This window comes from Halyomorpha halys, unplaced genomic scaffold (genome assembly GCF_000696795.3).
Source record: "Halyomorpha halys isolate HHAL.00 unplaced genomic scaffold, Hhal_1.1 Scaffold1653.1, whole genome shotgun sequence".
In the NCBI taxonomy this organism is placed as follows: Eukaryota; Metazoa; Arthropoda; class Insecta; order Hemiptera; family Pentatomidae; genus Halyomorpha; species Halyomorpha halys.
The window spans coordinates 15,926-39,861 of NW_027109677.1; the positions used below are offsets into that span (position 1 = coordinate 15,926).

The 23,936-nt window shown below is 30.8% G+C and overlaps 2 protein-coding genes across 4 annotated transcripts in view; one reads left to right on the plus strand and one right to left on the minus strand.

Annotated features, from left to right (window-relative positions):
• The window catches only part of gogo (golden goal), a gene marked incomplete at its 5' end in the record, with an annotated part of 228,264 nt that overhangs the window by 15,380 nt on the left and 188,948 nt on the right, over positions 1-23,936 (plus strand).
• Positions 21,033-23,936, minus strand: part of LOC106690311 (carbonic anhydrase 1) — a 35,675-nt gene continuing 32,771 nt past the window's right edge. For 2 of the 3 annotated variants that reach the window (XM_014435705.2, XM_014435704.3), the window contains exons 7-8: positions 21,317-21,421; positions 21,033-21,177 (exon numbers count right to left, since the gene is read on the minus strand). In XM_014435705.2, coding sequence (XP_014291191.1) covers positions 21,131-21,177; positions 21,317-21,421 — 152 coding nt within the window. In that variant the 3' untranslated portion in view covers positions 21,033-21,130. Of the gene's footprint in view, positions 21,178-21,316; positions 21,422-21,478; positions 21,559-23,936 lie in introns of those variants that run through there. The other variant, XM_014435707.2, reaches the window with a different exon arrangement.

A 23,936-nucleotide genomic window follows, 5' to 3' on the forward strand; every position in this document is an offset into this window, starting at 1 on the left:
TATAAATATTAATTATACATATTCATGGTCTTTATAATTTTTAAAATTTTAAATTCGATCTTTAGAAGGTAATGTTTATTTTTTTACCTTTTCTAGGTCTTCTAGCGTATTTTTTTTTTTTTTTTTTTTAACTTTCAATCATATAGAGAGTTTTTTTAGGATCTGATAGAACATCTATTATTAAGACGAATCAGATAATGTTTTTATCTAACGCGTCCTAAAGTCGTAAATAACCAAAAACCATTACATTTTTATTTAATTTTTTAACACTTGTGCTCATACGGTGCAGGTAATCGTAAAGCACTTTGAAAAATTCCGATATCCTATAAGAACCTCCCATCAACTTCTCCCACTTGAAGCTTCTCAGTACCACTTTTATTTGGATATTCCAGAGTTAGGAGTGCTAAAGAAGAAACAGAGAAGGTTATAATAACATCCTCAGAACTTACTATGCCTCTATGAAAAATCAGCGATGTACTTTAAAAAAGGAATATGCATTCTGGGGCCATCCTGTATATTAATAGACTTATGATTTTAAAATTTAAACAATAATGAGCAAACATAAAAATCCAATTTGACATATCGACGTAAGACAAGAGTGCATATAGTGTAATGGGGGTTATATGCAGCTAGCAACTACTAACTGGAACTAATGTAATTATGCTAATGCAAAGAGAGAGCCAATGTTGTCCACTCTCAGCTCAATGTTATCTCGAGCTAATCCAGATCAGTCCTCAAGTACTGCCTCCTCTATTTCTGTCTTTTAACATGGAGTTTAACCAAGTGAGCTTAATGCTATGAGGTTTTAAACCGTTGTTACAATCTCTGGCTTAAGCGCCCGATGAAAGCGGTTAGTCTAATATAAAAAAATCAATTTTTGTTTGTTCGTACTTTATGATTTTCCCAAGAAGGGATTTTTTCCGATTTTATGTTATTAACAAAATTACATATACCAATCGATTCATCTTTGTCCGAAAAATTAAAAAAATATATATAACTGATTCCATTAAACGATATTATATTCACAGAAAATTATAAATATTTTTAGGAAAAAGCAAATCATATTCGTTTCTAGCGTCGTCTGAAACCCTTAAGTACCCTTAAGTTTTCAAAGAAATTAAAAACTAGAAATTTTTCAAATTTTCAGTGACCATTACTCATTTAATCGTTTTTAACTCCTCTGCATTTTATCTTATTCAATTCCAAGAAAGTTGAATGTCTCCTTTTTTAATCTAAATTATAAGGGCGAAATATAAGTTAAAAAAAATTGTTAAACACTTTATAGTATATCTCTGGCTCTAATTTGTTTCATTAGATCCAGATTGCAATGTTTGGTCCAATTTATAGAGCCCTAAAAGTCTGCCAAGTGAGGTGTAAATTAAGTTAATTCTGATTTTTTACCATATATGTTTTATTATATAATCTTATTTATCACTATAGACTAAATAGATATAAGAAGCAATACAATGTGTAAATAACTAAAAATCTTAATTTACATCAAACTTTTAATGTTATTCAATTAATCTATCTACGTCCCTAAATCATGCAATTGCGAAGCATGTGCCACCATAAACTAAATTATAGTAAAAATCTATGGTGCTAAGTTCATGCATTTAAAAATAATAATAATTTCTTTTGCATTATATAACTTTATATTTTTATTTCCTTAATCTTGTTATTTCACTTGCCAATTTAATTACCTTTTATTTTCTAATCTTTCTATATATCCTTTATTTATTAGTTGTTATCTTGTTTTTTGTTCTTAGCCCTGACGAAGGCTAGATATTCTGCCCAAAAAGATGGCACTAATAAGAAGTTAATTATTTGTGTTCTTCTCTGACCGCACACCCAACCATCTTCTTCTCATTTATTATAATTGAGATTGATTGTGTATTACCATAAACGAAATAATCCGCTCAACTGCCAAGTTTTTTGCACAATTATAGATTCCCATTTTAGGGGGGCTGGGTATGGCCCACAAGAGCTCCTGAATCCACAGGGTTGACTCATGTCTACATTTACAGAATAAATAATTATCCCTGCGCCTTAATTATTTAGCTTCCCTGCTCCCGGAAACAGTAAATTTTATCGTTTTTCTAGATCTAATAGTGGTAAATACTGGATATAGGGGCGAAGTACTTTACTGTAGGCTAAGCTCAACACAATCTTAAATGACGCTATTCTTCAATAATTAGAGGCTTATGCAGTACGACCGGAGGCAATTTCTAGGACGTGGTGCTGCACGCTATGCGAAAGCTTCTATAACTCTTTTTTCGACTCACTTGCCAAGTGAGATTTTTGCTAGGAACCCCTAAATTGTAAATATTACATCAGGACAAAGAGGATACTCCAATTGTAATAAATCAGTAAGGTGAACCCTGCACTCCACCTATGGGAGCCAAGTCGCGGAATCATGTCATAAGTCAGGGGGCGGTCCGGATGGGATTGGGTAAAAACGGGAATTTGTGGGAGCGTTGGAATGGAAGGCCTACAATAACTCAACCTTGCTGTTGTTTTTGCCCTTCCGCACCTCCCTGTCCCATCGAGATCTCTGTTCAATAAAATACTGCCCATGTTTGTTAGCTAGGAGCACAACTCGCCAATAAGGGAAGAATCTCTCAAAATAAGGATATTGCAAAATATACGATAAACATTTATTTTATATCAGTGGAATGGTTATTTATTCAAGTACTGGTTTTGGAGTCCCGTAATAAAGACAGTTTTGATCACCCTCTTCCTCTCCTTTATACATTTCTTTTTATGATCCTAATATATGGAATATTATGAAATCCGGCCTTAAAGAGAAATCGCCATTAATAATTTCATCTTTATAAGCATTGTCCTTTGAAAGATGCACAAACCAATATGTCAGAAAATGAGCGGTACTTATCTATTCTGTTTTAATTTATATGTTTAGACGAAGTTTTATAACTTTATTTACATTTATTTATTTAATGAAATTTTCAATCGCATTAACTTAAAAATGTAATTAATAAAAGTTATGTTGATTAGAGTACAGTGGCATGATATATACTTGTAAAGAATCTCCCCTTTGTTAAAACTCCCAAAAACAAAATCTAAATTAGAAGATCTTGAGTTCATTTTCTTTTCAGGCGCCAAGGAAGATTATTGCGAATTGAAGAGGAAGCATGCTTAAAATGGGTTTGGGTGGTGAGCGAGTTTATCATGGAAGAATTGAGATCTGGTTTCTGCCAAATTGGTATTGAGATCATTATGGACGATTCTTTTTGTGACTTTGTAAGCAGGATTAAGGATTTCACGAAGGATTTTTCACTGTGAAGATTAGATACGAGAGAAATTCGCTGTTTTAATGGAGCCCCTCAGCTCAACTCAAGTTCATATTGGCCTAATTATGGTCAAGAAAAGGAGTCCTTTGAAATTTATTTAAAGTTTAGACCGTTTGTTTAGTATGTGCTACAATACTCGGATGGACAAGCGGTTTCCTGTATTTTCTAGCTTGTATGAGGATAAATATTGTTTGTGTTGTATGAGGCAACTAACTTGCCGAGACACAGTCCTATTCAGCGGATTTGTTTAAAAGGGATACTTAGAGCATTAGTAAAGCTCTTGTTTGCCTGGAAGGTAATTTTATGGAATTTATTTTAATCCTTCAGTTTTGGTAACATTCATCAAGGATTGGGGTATGGGAACGGAGAGTTTGAGATACAACTGGACAACTAAGAGTCCCAATTTTTTGAAACCCAGTATTACTCATATAGAGCATAAGTAGAACAACCATTAATAATTTTAGCTCTAAATACATTTGAGTTTTTGACAGTGATAAATTAGTCAGTGTGTGATTAATATTATTATTTTGTATTTAAAAATAAATTCAAATGATTTTCCGTGGCAACCTGTATATTTATAAAATAAACATGGACCCAAACATCAAATATTTAGCTATACTGTACCAGTTTAAATAAATAAAAATTAATTTTCATGAGATTGGACACACCATTTTTGTTCTGAACGGCTTATATGGTGTATATATTTTTATGTTAGTATAAGGTCTATAACATAAGTACGATTGTGATTTGATGAAAAATTATTATTTATTTATTTTAAAATTTAAAACAAGGCTTGAATCAAGTAAATTGACACAAAGAAGTGAAATGTTTTGTTAAAGCCACTTCAAATCGACTATGATTTTTTGTTGGACGGCTTTAAAAAGAACAAACAACTAGCTGGTTCGGATATAGACATTTATTTGGTCAATTTAAACGTTTGAAAACTAAAACTAAAATAAACAAAAGATGACTAAGACAATGAATACAAGTAAAAAAAAAAAAACACCTTAAACAAAATAAAACTAGCTAAATATATTATGAAGACGAAAATAAACTAATTTACAAATAAACAAAGAAATCTTTAAAATAAATACTGGTCGACGAAAGGTTGATCCACTTCGGTAGGTCAGAGGAAGATGCAGCTCTGTAGCTAAATACACCGCTGCAATTTTAAACTGGTCCAAAGTTGGTGCAACGGCTCACACACAGTCGAAATGTTCCAAAAGCCAAGATGGCCACACTGGTACTTATTAAGGGCAGGCAGGGTCTAGTTATTTTAATCTATTATGCGAGCCCACTAATTAGCAACAATTTATATTCAAGTCGAAACGCAGATAAGGTCTCGTTTCGGTCTGTAATGTCTGTTAACACTCTCAAAATGTCAATAAATAATACCAAAATGAAAGCAGGCTGAGCAAGTTACACGCTGTCATGGCCACTAATTAGTCGGAACTCATATTTAAGTCGAAATACAGAAGGTCTGGTTCTGAAATGCAATGGCGTTTACTCACTAAAAATGTCCAAACTATTAAATTATAAACGCAGCACAGGGCAGCTTAGACACTATCATGGCCACTAATTAGCCGGAACTGATCTAAAAACGAAAATGGTCGGTCCGTTGCTAGGTAACGTCCTAGCAACGATTATCAACCCTCAGCAACTGTCTCTATTACTTATCCATAACGTACAAATAAATATACACATTTTTCAAATGAACAATATCAAATCATAATAATATAAATATAATTAAATTAAACTCTAATACAGCTCAAATACTATTTACAAATTATTTACAAGGTGATTATAAAATATGGCGTTAACATGTTTAAAAAAAAAAAAAAATGCTGTTACCGCTTACTGTTGACCAACGTACAACACTTAAGACAAGGTAACAAAATTGCAACCAATCCTGTCTTCCATCTCAAACAGATTCCAAGCCAGAGATTGAACTCAATTAATTATGAACAAGGTCACTAATACAGCATTGTAGTATTCACTGCGTTCACAAAGGGCGGTTTCTTTCTTATCAACGAGCTGAACAAAGTTGACACATTAAACTACTGTCGCCTTTCTGAAATATCTAAACCATTTAAACTTTTAGCCTTATAGCCCTCGCTTGAATTTTTTTTTTATTTTCATTCCCTGAGGGGTCGTCAATGAAATGACTTTGCGCAAGTGGCCAGATTGTAACACTGATATATTCTGTAAAAAAGAAACTTGGAATAACAAGCTGAGTACTGTTTTTCAGAAGTACGGACATATATAACTCTATAACTTTACTCTTTTATCGTATATTTATTTTTGCTATTACATATTTTTTAAACTTTAAAATTCAACTAAAATATCTCATATTTTACTAAAATTGAAGTAATTTTAGTCCTTACATGTTAGCTATGCTAAAACTTGTGTTCTATGACCTGACATCATACTTGACCTTATTTTTATTATTCTTGGTGGGAAGAGTAAAATGGAGGGGTAATCAAGAGGTAAATGTGAAGCCAAAAAGGGGACTAATGCCTTACGTTCCTTCCCCTTTAAAGGAGAATAAGCTACTAAACTACTAAGCTACTTAATCAAAAACGAGGAGAAAAAATTAGTTTTTCTATTACTATAATGAAAACAATGTATAGTTAAGGAGAATAAAAATGGTTTCTAATACACAACGAAAAAAATAAAATACGTTTTTCATTCGGAGCTTCATATTTGAGAACTATCTTTGACAATAAAAACCTAATAGAACGTCATTTAAAGTAGAATAAATTTTCCTAAATATGAGTTCAAATCGATTTTTTTTACGTTCAATAGCTCCAGAAATACAGTTTTTTGAAAAGCTGTTTTTGTCATTTCATAACAAGAAATCAGTAGTTATTGAATATATCTTGGAAAAATTATATCTCAGGGATCATTAGATTTATAGATGTTAATTAGCACTCATATTAAAGCTGGTTTAATCAACTAAAGAAGTCAACTAGATTTTTTTTTTAATCTGGACTGATGTTGACTGCATTCACTGCATATTGAAAATTAAAGCTGAAATAAAAGTAAACTGCATTAGTTCGTAATCTAAAATAAAACCGACTATTATCCGAATAGATCCGAAACCGAATAGATCACATATCACACTAGTATTTCTAAAGTGACATAAGTCTAAAACTTACATTTCTGGAAATGTGACACTCTTGCCTATGGAGGGGGAATAGCATTAAGGCAGCAAGAGTGACACAAGTGCCCTCTGGCGGACAAGCTCTGAAGCTAGGTTGATACAGTTTTGATGATTCATAAAGATATATTTACCAATTTCTTTCATAGTCATAACTCAAAAACACCGATTTTTGAGTTGTGTCACTTTAGAAATACTAGTGCGATATTATTAGTAAATTAATTATTTATAATAATAGTAATAAAAAAATTAGTAACATCTATGATAATATCAATAATGGCCTAGCTACACTCAACCATCTTTCACTTTCGAAATTATACATTTCATTTTTAAAAAATTTCAAGATAAAAGGAAAATTTAAAATAACGTTTTGATAATATTCAATTAACATTTTCATATTATTTCATTAAATAATCAACGAAAGAAAACCAAAAGTCCAGGTTAGCCTGAAGTATATATATCATGGAGATGTCAAGAGCGTAACGTTCTGACCATGTTTCAAGATACAGAAGATTGATGCGTACTCATAGCTGTCCCATTTGGAAGGTCGGTATCAGGGCGAGAGGGAAGCCATTAGAAAGAATTAATGCTGTACTTAAGAGTTCACTCAATTATTTAAACATTTGTTTTTATGGTTGATGGTAATCGATGAAAATGAAAACGATTATTTCTAAATTTAACCTCATAACTATTTGAATAATTGCCTCAGAAACATCACGTCTGAAAAACATAAGATCACATAAATACACATAAATTGTTGATTCGTATCTTTACTATTTAATTTTTTTTTGTTAATTTACTCTACTTTCATTTTAGTAGTTTGTATAGAATTTTATCACTAGAAGTCAACTCATATTGGACTGTTCTAGCTTATAAATCCTAGCAGCTTTCACAACGCCATAGTAATAAAAAGTGTAACTAACATATATTTCATTTATTGTAGGAAGATAGTCTTGGTGGTAGTCTATAAGGGTACCAAAATAGTAGAAAAAACTATTTATTGTTAATTAACGTTTCGCTCCACTTTGGAGGGCTCCGTCAGGGCTGTCTTGATTGAAAGAAGGATGACAACTCATTGTATCTTCAGTTGTCATCCTTCCTTCATCAAGATATCTCTGAGGAAGCACTGCAAAGTGGGGAGAAACGTTAATTAACAATAAATAGTTTTTCCTAATATTTTGGTACCTTTATTGATCGCTATCCGGACTATCTTTCTACATTCTACTTCATACAGTCAATCACCTTCTTCTAATATTTCAATTATGTTTATCATTTTTGTATGTTATTTTGACACCGACCGATTGATGTTGTCTTTGGGTCAGACCATGTTGGATGTACTTTTCTGAGTAAATAAATAAATTAATAAAATAAAATTTAAAAAGTAATACAGTTCTTGGAGTCATGAAATACAGCTGATTTCCATTCAATTAAGGTCCTATTTTCCTGGTGACATAATTAAGTCAATATAGAATTTCATCAGTGTTTTGGTACTCTGAAGGTTAATTTTATCATTAATATTGATATATACATATAAGGAGCTACAAAAAAAATCTATTTTGATAAAATCAAATTAAAAATGATTTGCTTTCGTTTTAACAAATTTCAAGTTGCAAAAAAAAACATACATCTACTGCAGGGTTAAAAGTCTTAAGTAAGCTGTATTGTTTATAGAATGGTATGTGTGTGTATATGTTTAATAATTTAGATATTCAATAATAATAAAAATGTCGTATATACAATTTATTCTGAAGCAGGGAGTGATAAGAAACTCATTTAGGTAAACCTGTACCGGAAATATCCGAAGACTGTAGATAGGAGGCAGTATCTCCTGCATAAACTGGACCCAACCAGGTACGGACTTGTATTCATATATTCCACACACGCTTCCCTCGGGCTGATATGGTTTCTCTGCGGTTGAGGGGGTATCAACTGCTTTCTAAGTGGATCCTAGAATCTATTGTCAGAAACTTTCCGGGTCAGTGAATAGTAAGTTGATATTTGAAGACAGTTTGGTATGAGCTGGTATTTATTGGTATCATTATCATAAGGACTGATTGATATAGCAACAGACCTTCAAATCAAAAAGCATTTTTTTTCCATTGCATAAAAAAATCATTTCGGTCTGGAAAAAAAATCATATTCAATAAATAAAATATATTTTGCGAAGAACAAAAACTTGAAAGGCCTATATAAATCAATGATAAAAAGAAAGTTTCAAAAGTACCTGATACTTGAGAATTTGGGGAAGAGGGTCTTAGAGCGCATGGAATAGAAGGTTCAGATCCCACCTAGTCCTGTCAATATTTCCATTATAGAGTTACATATGTCTTCAATAAATAGCTTGAGCCACAAAAAAAAAAGAAAAAAAAAAAAGAAATAAAGATGATCAGTAACATTACAAATTTAGTTACTAAAAGTATTCCACAATGTCTGTGTAAAATGCATTTTTCAAAAAAAAAGAAAAAAAAAAAAGAAATAAAGATGATCAGTAACATTACAAATTTAGTTACTAAAAGTATTCCACAATGTCTGTGTAAAATGCATTTTTCATAAAATAGACAAAATTAATTTTGATTTGCAGCATTTGTTACATACATACATTGTCCATATTATTGTAACAATTCGATATTGAATTATATTCAAGATTCTTAATTGAACTGTAATCAGTGATAATTCATAGCTGTTTTACTAAACTTAAAATTTTTATTTATTTGTTTAAAATTCTCCTTTGTCATCGTTTATTTCGGTATATCGATGTCTTATAACTGAAATTTCACATTTTCGAAACACCTACTTTTAGGTACGAAAAAAATGTACCCGGTGTTCAGGAATTTAGTGCATCTAACACAATTCTACCGAATGGATTCACATATGATTTTAGTGTTTACCAAAAATAACTCATTAGCAGAGGCTGTTGAATCCGAGCGTGTTAGGATACTAACTTAGCATTCTGGGGTCTGCAGTGACACTGGTTCGATTCTGCCCTGGTTAAGTTGAACTTTATTCTATAGTATATTCACGGTATAAATTTTGACCTTGCCATTTCGGCCAAATTAGTTAAGAACCTGCAGAATATCATGTCTTTCCTGTCCTACGTTGAGAACATGGGTACGTTAAACTGAGTAAAAAATCTTCCTAGTAATATATAACCTATAAACTTTTGGGTGTAAAAGTATTCACCTGTTGTTAGATACTTACTTTCCGTTGCCCTGATGAATAATTAAAAAATAAATATAATATAAAATAACGAATCGTAGTTAAAATCGTCATGACAGTAAAGATTAAATCCCTAGTGTGACTGCTCTCACGACTTTCCTTACATACTAATACCTATAAAGACATAGTTCTTTATATTACTTTTTTGAAAGTAATATATAACTTTCAGGGCTTTAAATAAATTTTTGTTTTTATTTAAGAAATTTTGAATATGTTTCATAAAAAGCGTTAGAGCCTTTTCGGCACAACAGTCAGAGTTTAACAAGTTTTTTGGGCGATTGTGCGAAATAACCGTCACGCAAACACATCGACATAAAACAGGCCGAAAAAAATTGTTTTTATGCCTAGATTTATTGGGAAGTTTGCATTAAAAATTTAACACGATAACATTGCTCTCCTTAATATCTATTAACGAAAGTCAAAATAAATTTATATGACAGAGATGAAATTTATATGACATAAAAAAAAATTAATGAATGATAAAAATGTCTTCAAATATATTTTTCGTTAAGAAAATATACTTGCATATGAAAAATTAACCTTCCAACATGACTGTGTATCCTCAACATTACCTATTATTAAACATCTCTCTAAGTTGACAAGGCTGTTCTAAAAGTTTATATGAATTCAGAAATTAAACTCAGAAACTACACATTATTTGATTGCTTTTGTGAGTTATATTGTTGACTTAAGGAAGTTAAATAACTTATTAACTGGAACACTTTCTCGTTTATTCTAACGAAAGTTTGGAATCGTACATTCTTCAAAATATCTCTGACGTGTTTTATTTGACATCGTTTAATGCTTTACTAGAAACAAACGTACAAATAAGAATGTATGAAATTTCATTTGGACCTTAAGTCGCAGTAAAAATAATGTATACCAGAATTCATTTATTTAAGTTCACATCTTTCAAATTCAGAGTAGAAACGGAGTAAAGAGTTCTTTTTAAGAATGGGATTACAAATTACATCATCCTTTTTTTCTTTTTTTTTTTTGATAATTTTTAGTACTCCTTGGAGGTCTATCAGACCTCTTAGTTATCGAACAAAATTTTTTAATGTAAATCCAGTTCAGAAATATTTTGAATCAACAAAAGAAAACTCTCAAATTTTCAGCTAGAACTTTTTTCTCCATTTTTCAACCTTTTTTGTTCATGAGAGATTATTTTTAGGACATGTAGAAGGCTGAAAAAAAATAATAAGTCCCAAAGTTCTGAGATATAGAAAAAAAATTGTTAAAAATGTTTTTTGACTTACTATATTTCCGAGGGAGATGTAGATGAAAAACAAGTTTTCAATAACACAGAGTTCTGATAGAGTTACTCCTTAAAGAATTCACACATTTTTCCCTGATTAAAAAATTTCTAAAGTTAATAAGGATAAAAAAAGGTTTTAGGGATTTAAAATTACACAAGTTAGCCGTAAATTTCTTTGAAATTTCTTATTTTTAGTGTCTTAAAAAAAAGAAATATTTCTTAAAGTGATTTAGATTTTTGGGGAGGGGCAATAAATTTCTAACTAGTTATATAATTAAAAATAATTGATCGTTTTATTATACACGTGTTTGTAAATAATAGAGTTTATTGACGAAAGTAGAATCAATACAAAAAAAAAAGTGATACTGGATACATTGTGGCTGCCTCTGGATGTAAACAGATATCTCGGTAAGAGTCCACCTACGTGAACAGACTGTGGGAGTACCAATCCCATCAGCTTTGCCAAGAAGATACTCCACAGGATGGGCCTACAGTAACCTCCAGGCATGTTTCTGGTTTCAATAAGGGTTAACCAAAAGTGTATCACTGTGTTTTGATTTTTTCATAATCTTCATACCTTCCAAATATAAATACATATTGAATAAGTTCAGTACAGTAAACTCTCGCTAATCCGAACTAATTAAAACCAAGAGGGTTCGGATCAGTGAAAAATTCGGATTACCGAACGGAAAAAAAGGTAGAATATAATTCATCTATTCGAAAATTTTGCAATGAATTAATTTAATTAAAAGGTTAATTATGTGCTTAAAGAAAGAAATTGAGAAAATAAACATGCTTTCAAATTGCAATATTTAACTTGGAATTTACTTTAGATAAAAAGAGTTGGTATTTTTATCTAGATTATTTAAGCCTCAACACGTATGTAGCTACGTACAACATCCATAATAGGAAATCATCATTTTTTTTAATGGTGTTTTTTTCGGATTATAAAGAATTATTTGTTCTAGATGAATAATTTTACTATCCGAAGATGATAAAACTTTAAGGGATATTGTTATTTATTTCATTTTAATTGTTTCGTTTTAAAAACAAAACAAAAGATGTATACGGAAGGTTGCCCCCCGCAATATACGCATATGGCTGATATGCATTAGCACCCACTGTGGCCAAGATAGTAAGTACACTTTGCTAATTTCTGACCTAATGCAATCGTGAGAGTCATTTTTTCTCTGAGAATTATTTTTTTCACTTAGTGAATCAATTAGTGATAAACTATTCAATTGAAGATGGATTTAAGGGATCATTACAGATCCGGCCCCTCGACTAAATTCTATGATTGAAATTGAATGAGAAAACTGGATAGTTTTTGTTCCGAACTCGATAGATGAAGTGGCATTAAGGTGACCCAGAAGGATAAAAGGATGACCTGAAGAAGGGGATAAAGAGTTAAAAAAGAAAACCATTTAAGGAGAGGGAGTTGACAAAGGCCCCTAACAAAGACATAGTTGATGAGTCGCCGGATCTGATAAGTGCTCTCCAAGACTTCCGGCCTCCACTCGATGCCTCTTCATCCACTGCCACCTTAAACATAACTCTTTGATCTTCCACTATATCTTATATTTAACAGCACTTGTAATGATCTTCAGGAAAAAATAAAAGAGAAATTATTAATTATTAGTGATCACCCACTATTTTAGGAACATATGGCATTAACATTTTTCAGGAAGGAAAATTCACACCAATAAACCTGATTCTATCACAGCATAGAAATTTTATTTCATCAAAACGCTTACTGGCATCGTTAATAGTAAAATGATAAGAAATGCCACACATAAAAATTCGACTACCTGCTTGTTTATCTAAAAGTAATAATCAAGTCTTCAAGACTCGATTAACACTTTTTTTATATCATTGAAATGAAAATTTATGTCATGGAGAATTAATTTTTTTTGCAGTAAGTCGAAATGTACCAAATTTATCTGAAACGGTCGTAGTATTGTATAAAAAATATACAAGAATGTATGGAGATGGTCCTGAAGGAAAATCAATGTACAGCAAGTTCATAACTCCATTAAAACCTTTCTTTCCAGAATTTTACAAATTTGGAATGAAACTTTGTAGATCTTAGCTATGTTGTGTAAAGCTTTTCTTTTTAGGTTCTATATTGTAATCTCATACAGTTTTTCTCCAGCACAAATAACCTCCAATGGGTTTTTTCATTAAATGGTTCTCATAGAAAAAGTGACTTTCAAGTGATGTCATATCAGAAGTTTTTCAAATTCAATGTGTCTCTTCGATGCGTGAATTGTTAAAACTCGCAAATATATTTTGTTAAAGCAAAAGGTTTTCGTTTCTTTTAGATTAATTTTTCAATCTACATCCCAATTTATTTCCAGTTTTGTTAGTTACCGTTCTCACCACCTCTCCACTCTAGAGTATACTTTCGTTAGGAGTACCATTTTTCTATTGACCCTCGGCCATCATCAGCTCATCGAAAGAGGCCATCTCGGATAAGATACTAGAGGTATAGTCGATATGCACATATCAATTTTTTTTGTTTTCTAACCAACTCAATTAGTATAAAATTAACTTCTTTTTTGTGTAAAGAAAATTGTTTTAGTTTGTACATATGTATCCAATTTTTTTTTACTTCACAATTCATTCTTTTATTTTTTTGTAATAACATAAAAATTCATTTTATTTGTTCATATTTTAATTTTATTAAATGTTTTGTATAACTCGAAAGGTTATTTTTTTACTACTCATTTGCTTCATTATTTTGTTGTTTTTTGTGATATTTATTTCAGGTCCTCCGTTTTATTTTAACTCGAACAAGCGAACATTTTACTCCGGAGAAGAGATTGGGGTTTTTCATTTACGAAACACACCTCGCCCCAACAGGTGATTTGTGCGCAAGATGAGCAGAAAATCGAACGTAAGAAGAAAATATTTGAGAATTTACTCTATATAATTATTTATTCATTAAAACATAATAAAAAGGTACAATATAAATTGTATAAGTCACAATTTTATTTCTAGTCCCCGAGTGTTGAAAACGAATTTTTTGTAATTTTATTCCTCTGATATACATCTTTTATGTGAAATTTGTAAATAAAAAATAAAATAAATAAATGCAGCCTCGCAAGAATAAAACCCGAAGTATAAGTTCGCATAAAAAGCTCCGATTACCTTAATAAAATTTTCAAAAGGTTAGGCTATGGAGAAGATAGGTACTCGGAGATATGGAACCTGAGAATAAAAATCTTTTACGGCACCTTACAGCCGGAATCTAAAAACCGGTGCGGAATGGAAGTGCCTCACTATGGAACCTCTCCTAGATAAGCGTCTTATATAAATGTTAAGTGTTTCTGGCCACATCTCATCCTTTATATTCAAAACTATTCCGAGTTTCCGGATGGAATTTTTTTTCATCAAATATTTAAAAATTAGTCACATTTAAGATCAATAATTAATAGTGATCTAACCAATATACAAAAATTCATACACCTGACAAGGTTGAACTGGTGTATACTCAACATTTATCTGAATAACAAAATGTACAATTACATATATGTAAAATATTGTTTTTAATATTTTATTTTTAAATAATTTTATAAGTTATGGATTTGGATATTTCTGGTACTTAGTTTGTGTTTACCCGGAACTAAAAATTATTAAAGCATTTAATGAATTTCGAAAAGTAATATAGCGTTTGATAGAAAAAATATTAACATTTCAACAGAAAAAAAAATCTGAATTTATCACAATGAAAACTTTAGTGAACTGGAATGTTTGATGATAGGTTCACTACTTCCATTTTTTATAACAAAAAAAAAAAATATAATAAATTCTTCTTTTTCCTTTTATTCTTCCATAACTTTAAAATATTTTTTTATATTATTGTTATTTACAACTATATAAAAATATATATAACTAGCAAGTTTACAATAAGTTATAAAATTACATGATACAAACATTTGCAGAATCTACCCATTGATATAACTCCAATAACGTTTCTAGGGGCCATCTTCTTTTCAGATGCCTAGGAGGATTATCAGATAATGAAGAAGTCAGGTTAGAAACAAGTAGGTTTGGGTTGTCGGGAAGTATATCATGGAAGGATTGGTATCTGGTTCTGGCCAAATCGGAATATGGATTATTGAGGTTCTGATGGATGACTAGATTTGTGACTAAGTAGGGACCATTAAGGATTTTGGATTGTAAGGATTGGATACGAGAGGAATTTAGTTTAGCCCCAATGTAAAATATTAAAAATAAAAACTTTACTGTACAACGTAATATTTATTTATTCCTTCCTGCTTCAATATATAAAATTGTGAAAAGATTTAATCAAACATTTTCTGCATAAACAATTAAATTGAATGAAAATGCAAGAAGTTAAAATGTTTTTATGATATTATCGATTCTCTAAAATTTGAAATAAGCTAATAAATGACTTTTATAACAATTTTACACACAGAAATATATATTTGTAAATACTTGAAATTATGAAGTAGATTTGATTATAATTTCTACTTCTGTCTCCTTTAATAAACGTTTTCTACAGCTAATCTTATAAAGTCAGTATAATGAATTTGCTTCCAGGGGTATGAAGTTGAATTATTTATTTAAAATATAAAAAGAAAAAAAAAATTATCTAACCTTACATTTCATAAGCCAAAATCGAAATATTAGGGTGGTGCATATGAAATGTCAGATTTTTAAGTTAATATATAAAACTACATATCTTCTTTCACAAGTTTTTTTTTCGTATCCCCCACATGAAATAAGTAATTGAATACATACATATTGGTAGTTATGTATATGTATATTTGGTAGTTAGTAATTCCTTCGAAAAAAAAATAAATAAAAAAAAATTCACAAGCTTTTTATTTAATCAAAATAAGTATCATGCTTGTCTTAAAAAAAATCTGATATTTAGAATAAATAAACTCACATACAGAATTTTTCAAGATGCCTTAATTTTTATACTGTTAATACTGTAAAAAAAAATCCAAATGTTTAAAAAAATCAAAGTCTATTTGCGATATATCCGGTGAATAGATTGGGTTCTGCAAAACTTCATATATAAATTTATTTAATTTCGCAATTGTTCTGTGCGATGAATGCAGCCGAGCATTGTCATACAGAGTAGTGGGCCATGCAGATTAACGAGTGATGGGCTGTTCGTTTTGTAGTAAAAAATCACCAAACCTAAATTTTTCAAACCAACGCATATTTATACCATTTCGATATTTAACAGTAACGCTTGGTTTATATTGCGAGCTGCTTTTGCAGCATTATTAGTATGTTGATATTCATACTTAAAATTACATATCGGTGGAATTCATATCGGTACAATATTCAAAACAGATAACAAAAAGGAACACTTCCGAGAAAATCACCTTTGTTGAAATGTGACTCTGGTGATGGACAGTATGACTATAAACGGTGTTATACCAAAAACAAATGTATAACGAAAACAGGAAGAGAAATATTTTTATGTAAAAAATAATCCGATATTTTATATGCACCTAATACAAGCACCATCGGTGACGATGGGATATCGAGTCTACTAACAACACACATAAACGATATTCGGCTCGACTCTTTGATTCGATTTCCTATTCACTTCCCTATCTCTATTTATAAATATTCATTCTTATATAGTTATCTTTCTATATTTTCTTATTAACAAATTGCAATTAATAAAATTCGATGAAAAAAAAATTATATAAATTTATTTTGATCAAACAAATCTATTAAGAATATGTTCGATCCATAAAAGATGAATATAAAGCAAATAATAAAAAAAAAAAAAAATGAGAAGAATCCTTTTGAGAAGAACAAACCCATCGGGTCCAACTCCACTGGGAGAAGAATCTTCCAATAGCTGTCCTCTCCACCACCCCTCATTACCGCTCCTTCAAGACACAATAGCAGTTATCGGTTTAGTGTTGTTACCACGACCTTGTGTCGTTAACGAAATAACGGATACTAACAGGCTGGTACTCAATTGTAGAATTTTCATGTATACAAAAGTAAATTCCAAATTATGATTTTCAAAATCATTGTTTTAACAGTAAACTATTAAAACTTTAATAAAACATATATGGAAAAGTTGATCGCGGCAGGTAGGTATATGAGAAGGGTTGCGGTATGTTTAAAAAAAAACCATTAATAAAACTTATTTTAGTTGAGTTCTAATGTTTCGACCTTAATTGGTCCAAAATTTAAGAATATTTAATTTTATTTCTAAAATTTAAAAATTTTCATACTTACCTTTATGGACAAACTGATATATTTTTTGCTTTAGAATTATTATGGTATGAATATTATATAACAGGCATGTCCAAAATGATAATAATTTATATATTTTTATTATGTTTAATAGTCAAATTATTTTATTTATGAAATAAATCAATTGATAATAATTTATAAATGTTAAATATTGGTTGTGAATTAGTTGACCATATTAAAGTTATGGACAAGATGTTCTGAGTAGTCATCAAAAAGGTACTCATTAAAAATCAACTAGTCATAGCGGTAAACAATAAATTTCGGTGTCTTTATTTCAACCACAATGACTCAAGTCCTGGCAAGTAACGTGATTTCAAACGTTGGTATTTAATTTTTTTTTAATGATATTTTGAAATTAATTTAAATTTTATTATTTTAAAAATTTATTCCGATCGTGAAAAATTTTAAATTTCGGTTTTTGGCGAAGATACAAAAGTAATTTTAGCCCAAATAACCAAATCTCACAGAATGATCTCTCTGTATTTGTGGTCAGCCTAGCTTAAAAATTAAATTGTACTTAACTAAAATTAAATATTTAGGACAGGTGTATAACCGTGATGTGGCAGCAATTTTTTCGTTAAAATTGACTAACCTGTTATGCTTAATAGAATTTTTTTTTTCGAATTTCTCAACGGCTCAAACACTTTTGATTAAACTCGGTATATTGATGCCATATTAATATCAGATAGGGTTTATCCACATTTAAATAACATAACAGTGCTTAAATGGTTTTTTATTTTAAATATTCAACTAAAGTAGATTTTAACTATTTGAAAAAAAAAATGCCCTTTTTACATTCATATTAAAATTAAAGACAGATATTAACTATGAAAAAACTTCATAATTAACCTAGGAATATTAGAAGAAATTTTTTTTTGTTAAAAACATATTTCCGGAAATAAGAATATTGATATAAACGTATTATATATCGTTGTAAAAATAAATATAAAAAAATAATATTTCAAAAAAAAAGTCTAATAAAGTAATGATCAATGACCAGTAAGGTATAAATACCTTTTGTCTTGACTGGTGGGCTCATGGGCAATGGGTAAAGTACAATAAATTATCTCGTCACTATTGTTATCAGATAGTTAGTTTATAATTTGAATTAAACTATATAAAAGCTTTCAGTTGACGGAATAACTATATAAAATCGTTTTAGTATTTTCAGTATTGATTCTATAACAATTTAGCATTCAGTAATTCAGAATTTAAATTTTATTAAAGTGGTATATTTTATTTATTTTTTTCGCACCCTCCAAATTGAAAAAATAAACAATGATTATTACAAGAGATGCTAGTTGAAGTTTCCTTCCTTTTTCTACCCTTGGGGACTTCAAGGGGTGTTGCAGGTATGTACTGTGTGTAGTGTAACGATATATATTTAGTGGTATATTTTAATATTTGAGGCACACTTTTGCCAAAATAAAGTTAAAATTTTACTACAAGAAGTAACGTTAAAAATATTATTCCAAAATTATTGTTAATCGAATTTTCATGGAGAATTAGTCCAGGAAGATATTGCCCCAACGACTAATATATAAACATCTGTTCTGAAACCAGCAAAGAATAATTCCAAACTCCAAGTAAGGTGCTAAGTGAAAGTAGTGAAATGCGCATGCCAGATTTTTTTCCTTTTAAAGGAGATATTAATTTTTTCCTTTAAATTTATTTTGAAGTGAAAACTTCATGAATATGCTACTGTACATACTGTACACAGCCAGCGTCTAACATTTAATTAAACTTAATCAATCCCCAAAGAATTCACTTTCACGATAAATTATAGTGCAGTCTATGTTATTGAACAAAAGAACTACCAAATGTAACTGATCTTTTTGTTATGTGGAACAATCATTTCAATCTCAAAATAAAAAATCTCTCACGACCATTTTGTTCCTTTATCTGCTCTCCCTTGCTATATCTATAAATGTATCTATGTGATTCTGTATTTATATATAATATAAGTAGTTTGGAGCCTTAGATATCTCGATTCTATGGGAATTTCTCAAATGAAATTTATTAAATGCTTATATGGATGGCCCAAGAATACCCCAAACTATATAGTTCGACTCGCGAGAGGTAGAAGTCCTCCAAGTTCAAAGGTAATATCAAAGATAATCAACTACTTGTCCAAACTGTCATTGATGTCATAAAAGAGACTTCCAAAACTGTTTCAACAGAGTAAGGATGCTAGATGCAGAATTCCCTTAAGTTGAATACAACTGGGTCTCGCAAGTTAATATGATAGCACACTAAAATGGATTTACAAATGAGTTCAATACTTCTCACGAAAAAGGAATATTGAGACATAAAAGCGATATTCATGAAAAGATCCTGAATCACAACTTCTCAACTGATATCAAGAGGGCATTGAATTCAAACATTAACCCCATATACCGGTCACTTTGCAGTTTTAACCCACTGAAACCTGAAGCATAACTAACATATAGGCTAAATTTTTTTTTATTATTTATTTATTGTAATTTACAACTGTACAAAATAATACAATAGGTAAATATGTAGTATGTTTCATATACACTTGAAAATCTTGGGAAGGAACCACCCATTGGTGGTACTTCAAACATTAATTTAAACTAGAAGGTCCCGTGGCCATCTTCTTTTCTGACGCCTCGGAGGATTATCAGGGATTGTTAAGGATGAAAGATTAAGAATTAATGGATTAGGATGGTTAAGGAGTTTGGAATAAAAAGACGCATATCTGTGTTGGGTCAAATCTGCAACGAATGGGATGTTAAGGTCTTTATGAATGAGTTTATTTGTGACGTAATAAGTAGCATCAAGGATTTTACGTAGGATTTTGGATTGTAACGATTGGATGCGGGAAGAATTTGATGGTTTGGTGGAGCCCCAGAGCTCGATTCCATATGTCCAAATAGGCTAAATTTAAAAAAAATATAAAATAATAAAATAAGGTGCGTCAGTCAACTACGAGTAGGAAACATTTTAAACATTGAGAGTGAAGCTAAATTAAACAGACTCTATATTTATATTTTAATATGTAATAAATTTGATTTTGTAAGTGGCATAAAAATAGTAGTATGTAAATTGTTTTCAAAGCCAATTAATATCTTTTCTTATATTACGCTTTCGTTTATTTAAAATAATTCTTATTATTTTAATGATTGGAAAAGTTTGTCGGGGGGTGCGGTCAGCAAAGAACAACATAAATAAACAAAACCATATTTATTTATTTTATGCCGACATTTCGACCTGAGTTTCAGGTCTTCTTATTATTTTAAGTTTAATATAACGGAGTAATAAATATTATGTTAATAGTTTTGTATTATCCAGTTTGTTTTATTTTTGTAAAAGAGCACTCGATTTATCATTTGTTTTTGCAATGGTGCACAAGACTCAGGTTTTGTTTTATAATTGTATATTATGTAATTAATTTGTACAAGACTTGGTCTTTCACAAATAAAAATATATTCTGCTCTATTTTATTAATATATAATACACACACAAACACTGACACTGCATAAGGCTACAATATGGCTCAAGGATTGAAAAAAGACCCGCTTCAAAGCTGAAGAAGATTCAAGAAGGATTTTGAGGATTATCTCCCCAAGCTCTTCACCGGGAGTTGGTAACTGCGTTGTAATAATTCACCCTATTTCCTCTCTACCCTTATCTCGCATTTCTCATGTACAGGATATTTCCTATGCTTATAAAATATTTACAGTACTCTTCTATTTCATTACTATGATATTAATTCGTGAATATCAATAAATTATACGTTTCAAACTATAAAATATGCAAATTTCCATTTAATCTATATTGACAATAATCTTACAATAAATGAAATTCAGAAGCGCAGATTATATTTTACATTTTATTATTGCAATTTGAATGCTAATGGTATCCATTTGAACCACTTTGTTATTCTTGTTCAACAATCTGCAGCATTTATCGGTCGGTCTGCGAAATTTCTCGGCTCAGTTCAGATTCACTGTCTGTATGAACATATCACATCGTAAAATAGAAACGCATTACATTGCCTTAGTATAACTGTTATAGTTAGTGTACGAATATCTGACATTATTATCAAGCTAATAAACATAGGAAAAAAAAACAAGTAAAGAGTTGTCTCACCCAATGCATGTGTGCTATAATTTGCCTCCATATAACACGCTGAGGTTCGGAATCGGTGGATGGTAAGTAGATTTTTAATTAATCTTGAAAAATCAAGTTCTCTCCCTTAAAAGAAATGGTTAATTACATCTATTTTAAGAATGTATGATATAGGTAAAAAACTTACCCACCACCCAATAAAATGGGGATATTATCAGACTTTAATTAGTACATTGCTATGGCTGGTAACAGAGTCCTGTGAACTGTATTGAGATATTGAAATTAATTTAGCATTGTAAAAAGAGAAGGAAAACTGTAATTTCTAAGTGACGCATAAACTGCTTATACGTGGTATGTATAATATGAGATAATTGGTTACCTTTAATTTAATTGATGGATAAGTTATTTCAGCTGATATGATGTGGATTATATGGTAGGCTTAAGGTTCGTAATGGGGCAAAGTCCTGGTGCAGGATGATAATGGGTAGAATGGGCTTACTTGATATGAGCGGCTTGAAACTCATATTGGGATTTACGCCAAAGGGGGTCAACCTTTCTACCTTGAGGTAGAAATGGAGAAATTTATTTTTCGACTGCTCGAATAGTAAATAAGAACATACATCTTCATTAAATTACCTACTTGCATAGGAAAAAAAAATATCACCAAATTAGATAGACCAGAAAGATTAATAGATTCAACATGAAATACAACTATAAAATATTAGAAAACATGATTAAAATAATCTAAGAAATCATAAAATGTTTATAATCTAGCAAACAGGTCGTAATAAATTATTTACCGATTAATATGTTTCTTAATTAATATAATTCTTAATGATCCATCAAACTGATATTATTGACATTAATTATGTCTAGTACCGGAAGTTTTAAAAAACAAGTACGGTGGGGTCATCACTGTGTTGCCACAGCGTACAACATGGAGAAAATGCCCATCCATCTCATTTCGTTCTGGCTACAATACACCCACAGTTTTGAAGTTAAAGATGAAATAAACGATTTGAGTTCACAATAACGACTGATTCATCCAACACCCAATGCTCCGAGTCATACAAAGTACCCAGCCCCTGATCCACATCCACATCTCAACTACAATCCAAACGATATAAACTCTATCCTATCATCCTTCCTGTTGGATCTCCAAAATACTATAAAACCGCTAATCACCCTCCTCACTAGAATCCTGACCGAAATTCCTTTCAATCAATCTCCCACGATGAGTGCAAAGCCTCTAGTTATCCTTTTGTGGAACGCTAATGGACTACATATCCAACATGACGAACTCGATATATTTTTATACAACAAACACATAGATATCACCCTGTTGACAGAAACTCACTTTACTCAACGGTCAGATTTCTACATCCGTGACTACATTACTTACAGATCAGACCACCCAGACAACACTCCACACGCCGGGTCCTGAATTCTTGTCCATAAATCCCTAACCTATTCCCTCATTCCTTTCACTCCAACTGACGCCATCCAAGCAACTTCAGTAATCATTTCAACTCATCCTTTCTACTTAACATTATCAGCTGTATACTGCCCTGGCAATTCCCTTTCCAACAATCACCTCACTCTTTTTTACGATCCTTCGGATCGCGCTTCAGTGCTGGAGGAGACTATAATGCTGAACATCAACGATGGGGATGTCGTACATCTAATACCCGTGGTAATTTCCTTTCCCGGGTCACTACCTCCAATACTTATTATATCCTCACGCCCATGATTCCTACTTATTGGCCTACATCTCTCAAGAAACGTCCTGATATATCTTAGATATATTTATCACCTCCCAAATTTCCTGTTCCCGGACCATTATCGAATCTATAGATGACCTTTCATCAGACTACAGTCCAGTTATCCTTTTCTTACATTCGAGCTTCGTTCCTAAGCCCTCTCCTCCCTCATTGATTAAAGGACTAGTAGACTAGGACAAATTTCGTAATGATTTAGAAAACAGCTGGGCTTTAAAACTCCACTTAAAACTAAACCTGACATTGAAGAAGCAATAAAAAACTTTACAGAAGCTATAAGAATTTGCATATACGACAACACGACGACCAATAATATTAATACCAAACGTACTAACTTGCCACAGCACATTCGCACATCTTATTAAATGAAAAACGCAGAGAAAGAGCGAAGTGGCATAGGACTAGATACCCAACAGATAAAACATATTATACTACATTGACAAACAAACTCAAATCATAAATTAAAATTTATTTATAATCCTAAAATTCTTTCTTGAGACTGGCAATTTTTTACTAAATAATTCAAAAACTATCCAAATTATAGTCTCAAAACATTTATTTCATTTACACGTCCAACGTTTCGGCCAATTCGGCCATCTTCAGGGACAATCTACTACAAAAAGTTTCCATTATATGTATGATCCTACAATCAATTCAAATACTTAACACTATTATCCATAATTTACCTTACCTTAATTTACTATGAGACATATCATTTAACCATTTTAAAAAAACTTCATACAGAATATTCTGCCCAGGTCAAAACATTTATATCTATGTACAACATTAAAACCATTAGGTAAACTTATTTTTTGTTAATCAGTATATCTCACATTCGTTTAATTACCTAATAAGTCAAAAAT